At 34.9% G+C, this 13071-nt stretch overlaps 1 protein-coding gene across 1 annotated transcript in view; it reads right to left on the bottom strand.

Moving 5' to 3' along the window:
• The window catches only part of LOC114535972 (E3 ubiquitin-protein ligase rnf213-alpha-like), a gene marked incomplete at its 3' end in the record, with an annotated part of 86039 nt that overhangs the window by 27120 nt on the left and 45848 nt on the right, over nt 1-13071 (bottom strand). Inside the window, exons 15-25 of the mRNA XM_028557311.1 lie at nt 10812-10907; nt 10060-10176; nt 9643-9850; nt 6599-6910; nt 4726-5297; nt 4134-4296; nt 3661-3878; nt 2473-2805; nt 1176-1966; nt 897-1015; nt 673-759 (exon numbers count right to left, since the gene is read on the bottom strand). Coding sequence (XP_028413112.1) covers nt 673-759; nt 897-1015; nt 1176-1966; nt 2473-2805; nt 3661-3878; nt 4134-4296; nt 4726-5297; nt 6599-6910; nt 9643-9850; nt 10060-10176; nt 10812-10907 — 3016 coding nt within the window. The remainder of the gene's footprint in view (nt 1-672; nt 760-896; nt 1016-1175; nt 1967-2472; nt 2806-3660; nt 3879-4133; nt 4297-4725; nt 5298-6598; nt 6911-9642; nt 9851-10059; nt 10177-10811; nt 10908-13071) is intronic.

The following is a 13071-nucleotide window of genomic DNA, read 5'->3' as shown; positions in this document are numbered from 1 at the left end:
AAACACAGCGAAACTTGAAACTTATTGAAATAAGAAAATGTTTTCTCAGGCGTTAGGTTATTGGCGGATATTGTCAAATTCATCTATCATAGAAAGCCGTTGCCAAACGTTAGGGTCTGAAAACTACCCCCGAGTAATTTGTCATCTATGATGAATAACCAACAATTTACGGAAGACAAAGTTCATTATGATAGTCTGTAAAAAGCAACTTCCGTCTACAAAAATCCCATGTATTGATCATTGATATTAATAATGGTAATAGAACGAATAGGACTGCAATTAATGTCAAAATCATTCGAATGGTTACAAAATCAGCCCACAGCGCTTAACAGAAGATTTTGGCATTCATTCCACGACTTAAGGTGGCTCCAACAGTTTCTTGAAATAGTTGAACGCACACTTTGAACAGGGAAAAAAAGCGTTTAAAAGTTTTCTGGAAGACTAAGATTGCATATATGTAACGTTTTAAGACCCCTAGGTCGAAACGTCGAGACGCGTTTCTATGGAACGCATAGGAAATACTGAAGAGGATAAATCAATTAGAATATGGCACTTTACTCGATGATGAATAATTTCTAATAGATTATGCAGCGTCAAGGTTGAACTTTCATTAAATTATTTGCACGAAAGTATCTGGAAAATATATTTTGCTACCGTACAGACTGCGCATACCTTTTGGAACAAGTAGTAAGTTCGGTTCACCCTCCATTAGGCCTGACGGCATCTTTCTCCGCATACGTTGGGATTCAGCACCTATGGCTATGGAATCGAATTAGCAGTGATAATGACACCGACAATGGTTGACTGCCTAAAACATTTCACGCTTAAATACCTTTAAATCACCTAATAATTTAAGACCACATCAGCAATCATTGGGCCAACTTTCGATAACTTACCTGATTCCGAAAGTTCGTCTAAAATGTCAGTTAAAATTTCCAAACTGAGGTAAGTATCTTCCTTGTTTTTTACGTATAGTGTGACAGGTCTTCGGTCAATTTTTTCCTCTTTAATTTCCCTATTGAAAACAATACAAAACAAACACATCGGTGGTTGAAGGTTGAATAATATGAATATATATTACTGACTGACTGACAGACTGACTGGTGTGAATTTTTTCCGCTCACCACAATATTGCAAAGTTTTACAGAAACGTTGCAATAAAAATGCGTACATACCTTTTGCTTTCTTCAGCATCTCCAGACTGGCACTCTGAATTTAATAGATCTGAAATTAGATCTGACAGTTGTGGATTTCGCTTCGCATCTTCACAAAGCTTCATAACAGTTTCTTTATCATCTTCTCCAGAAATAACATGTGCTATAAGATCTTCTTCAGTTGCATCACGACCGCAAATTTGCAAAGCAGCAACAATATCTTCTTCATCAAAACCCATTCCCTCGAGTTTCTCTTTTGCACTTGTAAAAGTTTCAAGCGACATCTTTCGTCTCTGTTGGCTTGGAAAAGTCACATCTTCTTCGATATTTTCGGACGAAATGCTTTCACATTCCATATCATTCTCAAAATATTTTTCTCCGTCTTTAGAACTTTCTTCTGTAAAGAACACCGCGTTTTCAGGAACCTTTGTTTTTAAGACATTTGCAAGAAGCAAAGGCTCTATATTCTTGTAAACAGACTCAAGGAGCATAAAAGTCTGCAATCGCAGTTCATCGATCGCCACATGGCCAACACAAGCTTTTGCTAACTCTAGCCTTAGGTGTAAAATCTGTTTCATGGTAAAATGATTCAAAGAATAACAGCTGTTTCTGGCATCATGAAAATATTCCTTCCATTTCTTTAAATCACGTTCCATTGTTTCACAGGTTCCTTTAATGTTCTCTAAAAGACTGTTCCTCTCGTCATCCGCTTTACTGCATTGGTATTTATCTTTCCATGTTAAGTAGCTGATCTGACCAACTTCACAAAGTTGCAAGTACAAATGGCTTATTCTGAGTATTCCATCGAAAATCTAAAAAAAATTTTATATCTATTAAATGTTATATAATATATAACATTTAAAGTGCGCGCGTGCTGATTGGTCGAGAGGCGTGTTTCTATTTAACAATTAGTCGCCGAGGCGACTATTTGTTTTAATATAAATTTCGAGGTGTTTACAAATAATAATCAATATAATTTCATAAAAATTCATAATTACTTCAACATTTGCTAAATTTAAACAATTTTTCCCGCTCACGTTTGACGCAGACATTTCTAATTAGAATAATAGCAATTACGCGACGCTGTCGGGTGTATAAAGCGAAATTGAATGTAAATTATGCACATTGAAATAAGATTAACAAAATTGTTTGCATTATGCCCAGGAATATTATTAGAAGCTTTTTAAATTCACAATGCGGGTTCTTGTAAAATAACAAGGTTGCCTATTTTTAGTGTACTTGGTAATTATGTAGGCAAATTCTTGGAAATTAAAATGCTGGGATATATAATAAGTGAGAGAATAATAGAGTACCAAACCTCATTAAATTTGTCAACTTCCTCCTTTCCACTTTCTGCTTTACCGGCAATCAACATAAGTTTACTCTGTACGTCCTTTATTTCTTCCAGACTATAAACTTTTCTTTCTCGATTTTTTTGAGGATCTTCAGGAACATTGAGACACACCAAATTTTCAAGGTTTAATCCAACTCCAGCGTTCGCGTGCTTAACCTCTTTAGCCATCTCGGTGTCTGCAATGTAATAGGTACCACAGGAATTGATAGCTTCAACTTGAACCATAGTTGTAAGAGCAACTGAACCATGAGACTCTTTTATTTGCTTCAACCATGACAGGCTTTTCTTAGTTGATACCTTAATTCGATAGAAATAAATATTTATTCTTAATTTGAATAATTTTTTAAGTAAAATATTAACTAAATTTGTATATATATATATATATATATATATTAATATATATATATATATATATATATATATATATATTTCAGGCGTAGGATGAAACCGCAGTACTATGGTACATTTGCTCGCAAAATCATCTTGACAAACAAAAATCGCTAAAATCGAGATGCACGTCTAATAAGATAATAATACGATATTTGTTTGTCAACAAACAATATTGCATGGACAGCTGTGTTGGACTCAAACGTTGCTACAACTTGATAACATATTCAAGCATTAAATATTTGTGCAATCCAACAATTAGATGATGACAATCACAAGAATGGACCTTTTGCATTATAGACTACTTTTTTATCTATGCAAGGAAATGCAATCAAATCACCACAGCTGAAAAGAGCATACTTAAATTAGTAGAACGCAACGTTTGGGTGCGAAATGTTGTAAAATACGGAAAATATAGCCTTCCAAAGCTTGCAAATTTGTATACTTTTACTACCAACAGAAATTGTTACCACATTCAGGTCAAAAATGGTAACAATTTCCGTTTGTCGTACAAAAGTATACAAATTTGCAAACTTAGGCTATATTTCCGGCATTTTACAACATTTCGCAACCATGCAAACTTTTCATATCTACTAATTTCAGTATGCTCTTTTCAGCTGCAGTGATTAGACTTGCATTTCCTTTCAAAGTGGTCTATAATTCAAAAGGTTTATTAAGGCCGTATTAGTAATATTCAATACACAAGTAATATTTAAACTAATAAATCTGTTTGCGTATAATCTCTCTACATGTTATTTAACTTACCAATTTTTGTCCAATGCCTGGATTAGCGTCAACAGCGTGCCACACAGGTTTACAAAGTTGCATTAGTTCATCAAACCCATGTTTTGTTTTGTAACCGAAAATTAACGATCCAAATCCAAGACAACTTGTATGCATACACGAAATCCGGTCAATTTCCATGTCATCTTCCCCGGCTGAAATCATCGCCAAATCAACAAATACTTTGAGCTCTTGTTCATCTGAAGTTCAAAAAGTAATAAATTAGTTTCTTGAAAACATAAACTTGAAAATGATAGCGTTTTTACAAAATTAGAAACATCAAATGAATGAAGTTCGTTGAAGAGGCAAGAATAGCGATACTTTACTTCGCCTAAAACAACGTCAAATAAAGTAATTTTCACTATACCCGCGGTAACCTAAATTAAGAAACCTCTCTCGGGAATTTATATTCAGATATCTATATCAGGATGATGAAAATATAGAAACGTCCTTACCATTTATACTCTTTCTTAGCCAAGTAACTAAATCAAAACAGTCCGTAAAAGTCCTTAAACATTCTCTTCTTATCTCGTCTATTTCATCTAACAGTTCTCCAGCTTTAAATAGATTGTCATCCACGTCTTTGATGGCTACATCTTTTAGATTCCCACTAATAATCTGCAAATAAATGTTATTGCATTTATTTATATCATATTGTAATACAATAATGTACTGCAATTCGAGGATCGAGGCACCAAAACCTGGCGGTTAATTTAGCTAGGGAAAAACAAACTTACGGAGGAACTTCCTGTTTTCTAATTGGCGAAAATTCTGTTACGCGCGCAAAATTCGCGTCAATTGTGAAAGATAGCCTTTAAGCCAATCAACTTTCAAAAGTTCCGACTTTCATTAATTGATAAAATATAAGTTATATGCGTATATCCCTGTGTTTTTGCATCGTATACAGTATACTGTATGTGTAAAGGAACGTGTTCCTTTCTGCAAATACTTTAAAAGACCACATGAAGTCTACGTGCATAAATATGTTTGCAGTAGTCATAGGTCCTAAACATCTATGTTTGTAGAAGATTAACCATATTATCTCACCTCTTCTATCTTTTCAACCACTGAGAAATCGCCTGTGAGACCCAGCGTTTCTTTTAGATGGAGAATTGCCTTCCCAGCTTGACGAGCATCAGAAATCTTCTTATATCTCTTTACTTGCTTAATTCTGGCAGCGAGGTATCTCTCTGTCTCATCCAAATGTTTCTTTGAATGACTCAAAAACGAGGAAAGCAGTTTGAATTCTCCTTCTAAATCAGTGTAATTCGTCTTAAACAAATCTAAGTATTTATCAATGTCCCTGAGTAGCATTTCGCCGTTTAGAAACTGTTCACTTATTTCTTTGAGTTGTTTACATACTTTCATCCAAATTTGCAAAATATTTTCCATTGTGACTTCCTCCTTTTGTAATTCCTCGCTGTATTTCCGCCATAATTTTACGAAAATTCGACTGCTTTCTATCTCTGTAATTCTGGACACCATATCAAGATACTTGTCATCGAGGTTAAAGAATATTACGTCAAATCTACCAGATCTTTGAAGGCATATATCCCGTATTGATAACACACTAAAGTCTTGCACAATTTTTTCGCTCAAGACACAAAGCACTTCATCGACTAAAAAAATTAAAATTACCAAGAATCACCCAAATTTTGGGACACTGGACTCAACCGGGCTAGGAAAATCCTCGGGATTAATTTAAGTTTAACATATAATACCATACGGTAAATTTCAAGACGGCCTTCAAAAGTTTAAACTACAGGTGTGACCATCTTGGATGCCAGTTTCCATAGGTGTATGAGGCGAGGAGGCTAAACCCCCCCTTGATACCGTGTGCCGTTTATTTTTGGGGCATTATAATGGGAAAAATGTTTTGGATTTTCGGACACAAACGTCAAATTACTATCATTTAAGGACCCAGGTAAAAGGGATTCGGCTAAATATTTCCACAAGTGATGATATTAATATCATTACTGAGGAAAATATTTCGGCGAAACCCAAACTGTAAATGATATATTATACCGAAAATTCGTTGACTGTGAAAACGTAACACGTAAGGTATAAAAATTTTCCCGCTTCTTTCTTTACTTACAAATCTCGCCAGTTGCGTGGCAGCTTTCATGATTAATATTTACCTCTCTCGCGCTAGCGGTGAATATACGTAATGCCGCTGCTGTGAAGGACTGCAGAAATTAATATTCACTGCTCAAGCGGTGAATACGAAAAAGGCGCTGGCCAAAATAATGGCAGGTAAGGATAATTATCCCCGTACATCTATAACACCCAGATCCTTGTTGAAGGTTTTTTGCTCAAATTATGTGAATAGACACGTTTCATATCTTGAGCATTGAGCAAGGACAAAAACGGCTCAAAAACGTGGCAAGCAAAAGAATCATCTACAAGGTGTCACAAACCCCCCAAAACCATTGAAATCACCATAACAATGTAATAGCTAGAGATTGAATGCCTAAGCACCACAAGCGTATAAATAGACGTTTGACATAGGCATTTTTATGCATGATGCATGGCAGTAAAATTTATTTGTATACTCACAATTGACTGTTATTACCAATATACGCTTTACAAATATGGATACGCTTTACAAATATGGATAACAATATTTAAATTTACAACTTTAAGCACCATGACCTTCGACATGTCCTTAATTCTATAGCAAATTTGTTGTTGGCCTATTTAGCATTTTTTAAGTTGCGTTAATCCAATAGTGATTTCAATAGTTTGCCTTTTTTGGGGACACCCTGCACTTGTGGGTCCCAACAGGGTGCTGAGGCATTCAAATTCTAGCTATTATATTGCTATGGGTGAGTTCAATGGTTTTGGGGGGTTTTTTGGGACACCCTGTATATTCAGTAGTGTAGTTTTCGTCGCGACGAAAATAGTAAAATTTAAAGTATACCTCGTTTGAAGCTGCAGAGATCAAGAAAACATTTCAGCTGGCCATTTAAATTATGAAATTCCCTCAGTTCGGAAAGTCGTGTCTCAAAGGTGGTCCTCATTGGAACGTGTTGAGAGCCACTCTGATTTGTCTGATGCACCTCACACAGTTCCAAAAATTGTTTGGAATGTTCTTGTAAAACCTTCAATGTTGCAGCTGTAACTGTCCCATCGTTGACCGAGTTTACAAGATTTTCGATGCACGACACAGCACTCACCATAATAATTCCGCAGTCACCCTCTGTCACTTCTGTTTTACCCCAGGTGCAATTTCCTGTAAAACGATAATTATTTTACCGATGAATAGTTTTGCTATCCGAATTAAAGAGGTCGGCGTAGATCATATTATAGCATCCTCGTACCCAGGCCCCTTTGTGGTAAAATATATAAAGTGACTGGCGAGTTCTCCAGACTTTACCTGACCCATTCTTTTTACGCGAGCCCTGAACGGACACTTAGTTCTAGACTATAATGTACCAGTACAATTATGTTCAATAACCTAACACAGTATGAAGTTATTTGTGATAAGAACTAGAAAATAAGTCACATCATTTTCAAATAATGTCTATTTAGCGTTTTTCAAAAAGCAAAAAAAAATGATTAAACGCTAATAGACAAGGAATATCGGCTTTAAAGCAAACTTAGAAATTGCGTCTTCGCATGGCATGAAACGAGGCTTATCATGCAAAGACGATATTTTTTTCGTTGTAATGCGAATTATCGTCGAGTTATATTTTGGCTTTTGCTTACGTTAAAACCCATTTTTATATTAATATTTGATACATAAAAAAGTATATATATATAAATACTTTAGCACGAATAGAATTCATTTGCACGTTCAAGCTCGGTGTTAATTGTTTGTTGTAAAGCATCTCGTTAACAAGACAATCAAATTTGTTCACGCATGCATTGCTTGAGAACTTTGAAACAGCTAAGATTAAGGTCCTCAGGGACGGTACCTGCATGCGTGGTAATTATATCAATATTTAATACAATTTATCATAAATTTACCTCATGTTTGTTATTATAGCTAGTTATCACGTCAGACTGAATTTTTTTTGCAATTGAGAGATTTCTGTGGTGCATGAATATTTTTAGCTGCTTTCGCATGATAAAAAAAAGTCGACACGAACTCTGGTTCAAATTCAGCTTTTTCTTTACTATTCGTATCATGTTTTTAAAGTAAAGGGTTTTTTAATCGCAAATATACTGCATATACAGGGGGTGGTAAAAAAAAGTGACCCCCAACGAAATATGGCACACATGTATCTTTGCATTATAAATGAAGGTACGCCAATAAATATTATGTGTATTTGAGCATATTTCTTTAGTTTTAGGAGCCAGCTTATAAAAATTGTGATTATAAACTTCAGATTAAGATAATAAAATGGATTTGCAGAGCTTTTTGTAAAAATTCAAGATGGCGGTTTTTAATCAGTTGTGCATGGAAATTATGTAATTGTTTGTCCAAACAACTGTCTGATTCATAGCAAATTGTTCGGAATTTGACTCGTGTGTAAAATTATGCTTAAACGACGCTAAATGACAGAATATGCCCCTCTGAACTCTGGGTGTTTGTATGGTAATGAAAATGGTACTCAAAATCCACCTAATAAAGAGCTGTACCTACAAATCCTAGCATATATCTACAATTTATTACCTTTTAAAGCACCCATTTACATTTGGATGCAAATACTGTGTCCTTTAAGCTGACTGTGTTTGGAGAACATTCATTGCTTCACGTATTGTTTTTGATTGTATCATAACAAATGAAATTTATTCTTCAAAAATTAGTTAGAGTATTTTAGGCCATTTGTATTGAATTATATGAATTATCTTTGTGAATATTATTACACAATGTTCAATATTGGGCACTAAATATACAGCAAAGTTATTATTTCACTGAATCTTTGCTACAAAGCACCAATCTTGGCTTTTAGTGTAGAGAACAATTCGTGTAATTTTTCGCACATCCTATTTCTCGAAATCCCAATTTTGAATAAAAAGATATTAAACCAATTGAATATACACAATCAGACATGATTTGTTAGGGACTTCTTCCCATAAAATCATTATGACTAACAACTGAAGGTGTTACTATTTATGGGGGGGGGCACTATTTTTTGACCACCTGCTGTAGCTCAATAAAATGTCGAATTATTAAATAAAAATTTCTCTTTAAATTGATAAAATAGTATACTGATATATAAATTGTACGTTTTTAAGTTCCTTTTAAAGCCTCTTACGGACGAGCAAGTTTTCTATGACAAGGTTTTATGTGACAAGTTTTAATTGTTCGTCTGTACGCCCAACGTTGACAATTTTTTTTGACACTTGTTCAAAATCAACTTTCGAAATTGCAGTGGCAGCTAGCAACAGCGCTGTACCCTTCACGGATTTGGCGATAAAAAACTGCTCAGGTCAAGTTTAGAGAGAGTTTATGGAATATTAATTCGGAATCATATATAGAGATAGGAACAAGAAAAAGACTGAATTACGTTATTATTACATTACAATCCTTACGTTATTATATTATTCAGAAATGAAACTTTAAAATGGCGCCTGTTAGCGCGCTTACGTTTTCCACTGCACGATTCATCGCTAACTGCAAACTAAATTGTCAAAGTAAACTTGTTGGCACGTTCACACGAGCAAATAAATCTTGGCAAAGAAAAAAATTGTCATAGAAAATTTATATAGGCTACACACTGCCATTGCCAATTAAAACTTGTCATAAAAAAAATTTTCATATAAAACTATCTCGTCTTAAAAGGCTTAAGGCTTGTTCAGACTTGTCCCAAGAATCTGGGATTCTCTTTGTCTGAGGTCACTAGTGCACAAAATGCTTTACATCGAATGCACTTCACTCAATATTTTGCAAGAGAAAGAGAGGAAAAATTATCTGTTCTCGTCGACCTAGTCAATTTCCTAAGAGCTAGCCTGCAAGAATAGAAATTTATATATGCACGTATACTTAAAAAAAGGTTAAAGGAATATATTTCTTACCAAAAAATTTGAGAAATCCAGGCCATATTGACCATGTGAGAAGATGCTTCAGCAAAACTTCACCCCTCTCTTTTTCATTTAATTGACTATTATCCTTTAGTTCACGCGGCCAAGATTTTTCCAGCATTGACCTTAGCAGTTTTATACCATTAGCTGAGTCTCTGTTCTTACTTAATAAAGTAAAAGCGTTCTGTTCTCCTTTACCATTCTAAAAAAGCATTGCCGTTATAACATTTCAACTTCGAAAAAAGCCGAGTTTAATTAAAAACTAATTTGTCTAGGTTTTAATTGGTTGATATATTCGCTAAAATACATATAAGGGTAAATAAAAAACAGAGGCTGACCAACAGAAAATAATTCAAACATTCTGCTCTCTTCAGTGGGATTTTTATTATTTATTTGCTTTTGCTTACTCACTTCCACTATTTTTTCTACAGCTTCGAAAGCGGTTTTGCTCAAAGAGTTTACGATCTCTGGATTACAATTCTTGTCACCGGCCTGACAATATAGCTCAATCTGACGAAGTTCGGAAACCTAAAATTAAAGCATTGAAATACACATTGCAGAGATTGGTCAGCGAAATGTAAGATAAAAGTTTTTCATTTTTACAGACTCGGTCTATGAGGAATTCATCAGACTGCTAGAAGAAAAAAAATATAATGGAGAATTATTTTTAACAGCTTAGAAAAGTTATATAAACGATGAAGAAGGCATCTTCAGTTCGGTAGCATTTCCTAAAATAATCTCTTTCATAAAGAGTTATTTTCGTTTTGATTTACCATTTTGAATATGACTTAAAAAGTTAAGAGCAATTTTTATTTGCCAGGAGCAAAAGTGTACATCAGTACGCTTAAATACAAGGGTGCATTTAATGCTCAAATCGCACTCCTCTAAGCCAATAAAATAACACAAGTTGCCATTTATTATTGAAATTAATCATAATTTAACTTCTGCAATTCATATCTTGTATAACCTGAATGGTTATTGGTCATTTGTAAAATAGTTATTGGCTAAGGGCAAGAGTGGAATTACAACTCTCAAAGGGTGCAATTAATGCTGAAATCACACTCCTCGTAGTCAATGAAATTGCAACATTTGTCATTCATTACAGATAAAATATATAATCATTGAAAAAATAATATTATTTAATTAATATATACTAATCATACCTTGTTTATTCTTTCCTGGAATTTGTTGAGAAATTCGTCTTTCCACTGTTTATAGAAAACTTCTGGGGCAGCTAATGATAGCAGCTGGTTCCATGCCTATATACCGAGAAAGATTGTGTTATTTTTTCGCATCCTCATAGGGTTTTCTCGCTTAACTAAACATTGCTGAAACGTTTACCCATATAGGGCCGAAACTAGAACGATAATTGGGGGTGTTTATTGCATATAATTATATTCAGTTCTGCCCGACGGGTTTCTTTTGTAGCCAATTCACTTAAATCCGCCGGCAGGACTGAACATATGAATAAACACGCCCCCAAATATCGTTCTAGCCTCAGCCCTGTTGACCCGTCAAACGCAACTAAGTACAAAGCCGAAATGCAAAGATATATTTCAACCTCACGTCTATACACTGACATGCACACTGGCGAATAACATTAATTACACATTAATTAATTTAGTTTATAAACCTTGACTCTCGAGTTGTGAGACAATAAGTAATAGAAAGTTGTACAGTAAAGGCATTGACGAACTAGGGATCCAAGGTTAGTGCAGTTTCGAGGCCGTCTCGATGTTTAAGCACCAGATGTGTGTCCTGACGTAACCCAACCTGATTGATACTCAAAGACAGCGTTGTAAAATCTGCCAGCCATATTTATATACTAAACATGATACTCATGCAGGGTTGTCCCTTCTCAATGCTGGTAGAAACTAAAGTACCAGGTTAAACATACTGTAACTCGGATTCAATTATATAACGCGAGAGCAGTTGACGAAGCATACTTCTATAGTGCAATTTAAACCAAGCGCCGAATCATGAATGGAGTATAATTTCCTCTAAAATGTTTACACATTTCGATTTATTACGCCTGATCTCTCCAACACCTATAGCTAGAGAGAAATATTAGAAAAACCTTTGTCCTCTAACTTGATGTGAAAACTTACTATTAGTCAAGGACCTGTATGAGTTTGTATGCATTTCATTTAGGACAGGTAAACTCAGCTGTATTAGGGTAAGTTGACCATAGCAGCCCGAACCATAATACAGGGCGAAACATCCGAAACTGACCACTTCCAAAAACTGCACATTTACGATAGTGCTATTTGCCAAACCAAAAAAGCTTTGACTAATCTGAGCTACTTATATGGTTCAGAGATGGTGTTTTTCAAGGGTGCTCATTGGTTAGTAGAAAATGCCTAGCACTAATACTTTACAAGAAAATGACCATGCAATACTCATACACAAGTGTCAAATTGTGGCTAACAACTTCAAATAAACAGCAGTGGGCATGCACTGCCTTTTTTCCCAAATCTTATTTATTAAAACAAAAGTCGTACATTTTTAAATATATTATCACTGTTTGGTGTAAAAAAGTTAATATTTTGTGACTGAAATATTAATTTAAAATTTACTTACTTCCCATAAATGGTAGCATTTCGCCGATTCCCAAGTTCACTTCTCTGTTTATCAGCGAAAATCGTTTGAATCCTTCAGAATATGAAAGTCGGTCGAGACATAATAATATCATATACATTTTTATAACAAGTTTTCCTAAGTTTTCAAGTAGATTTCAAGTGTTTAACCATCGACAACGTAAAACCCCAACTTTCACCAAATACGGCGCCATTGTGTCATCCTGTGGCGGTTGTTAACAATTCCGCATTGTTTTTCTTACATTCAAGGCCTTTTAATTTCAGAATTAAAAAATATGACCTTTATAAAGGACTTGAAATTAAAAAAATATATAAAAAATTTGGGAAAAAAGGCAGAGCAGGCCCACTGCTGTTTATTTAAAGATGTAAGTCACTACTTGACACTTGTGTATGAGTCAATATTGCATGGTCATTTTCTGGTAAAGTATTAGTGCTAGGCATTTTCTACTTACCAATGACCACCCCTAAAAGCACCATCTCTGAACCATATAAGCAGCTCAGATAAGTCAAAGCTTTTTTGGTTTGGCAGATAGCACTATCCTGAATGAGCCGTTTTTGGGTGTGGTCAGTTTCGGATGTTTCGCCCTGTGTAATGGTTAGGGCAGCCATGTTGACCGCCATGGTTAACTTACCCTAAAGCAGATGAGTTTACCTGTCCTAAATGAAATACATACAAACTCATATACAGGTCCTTGACTAGATAGACGCGTTGCTGCGTAAAATGCTAATAAAGGAAAATTATACTCAAAAGTACTCAAATTACATTAGCCGCGATTTTGTCATTATTGAATTTTAGGGTAAGCAGCTCATGGCGACAATTTTGCGG

The sequence above is a fragment of the Dendronephthya gigantea genome, unplaced genomic scaffold (assembly GCF_004324835.1).
Source record: "Dendronephthya gigantea isolate DGI-Jeju-01 unplaced genomic scaffold, DenGig_1.0 000128F, whole genome shotgun sequence".
Classification (NCBI taxonomy): Eukaryota; Metazoa; Cnidaria; class Anthozoa; order Malacalcyonacea; family Nephtheidae; genus Dendronephthya; species Dendronephthya gigantea.
The sequence above is the reverse complement of the archived record's forward strand: the minus strand, read 5'-3'. Positions and strand labels throughout refer to the sequence as shown.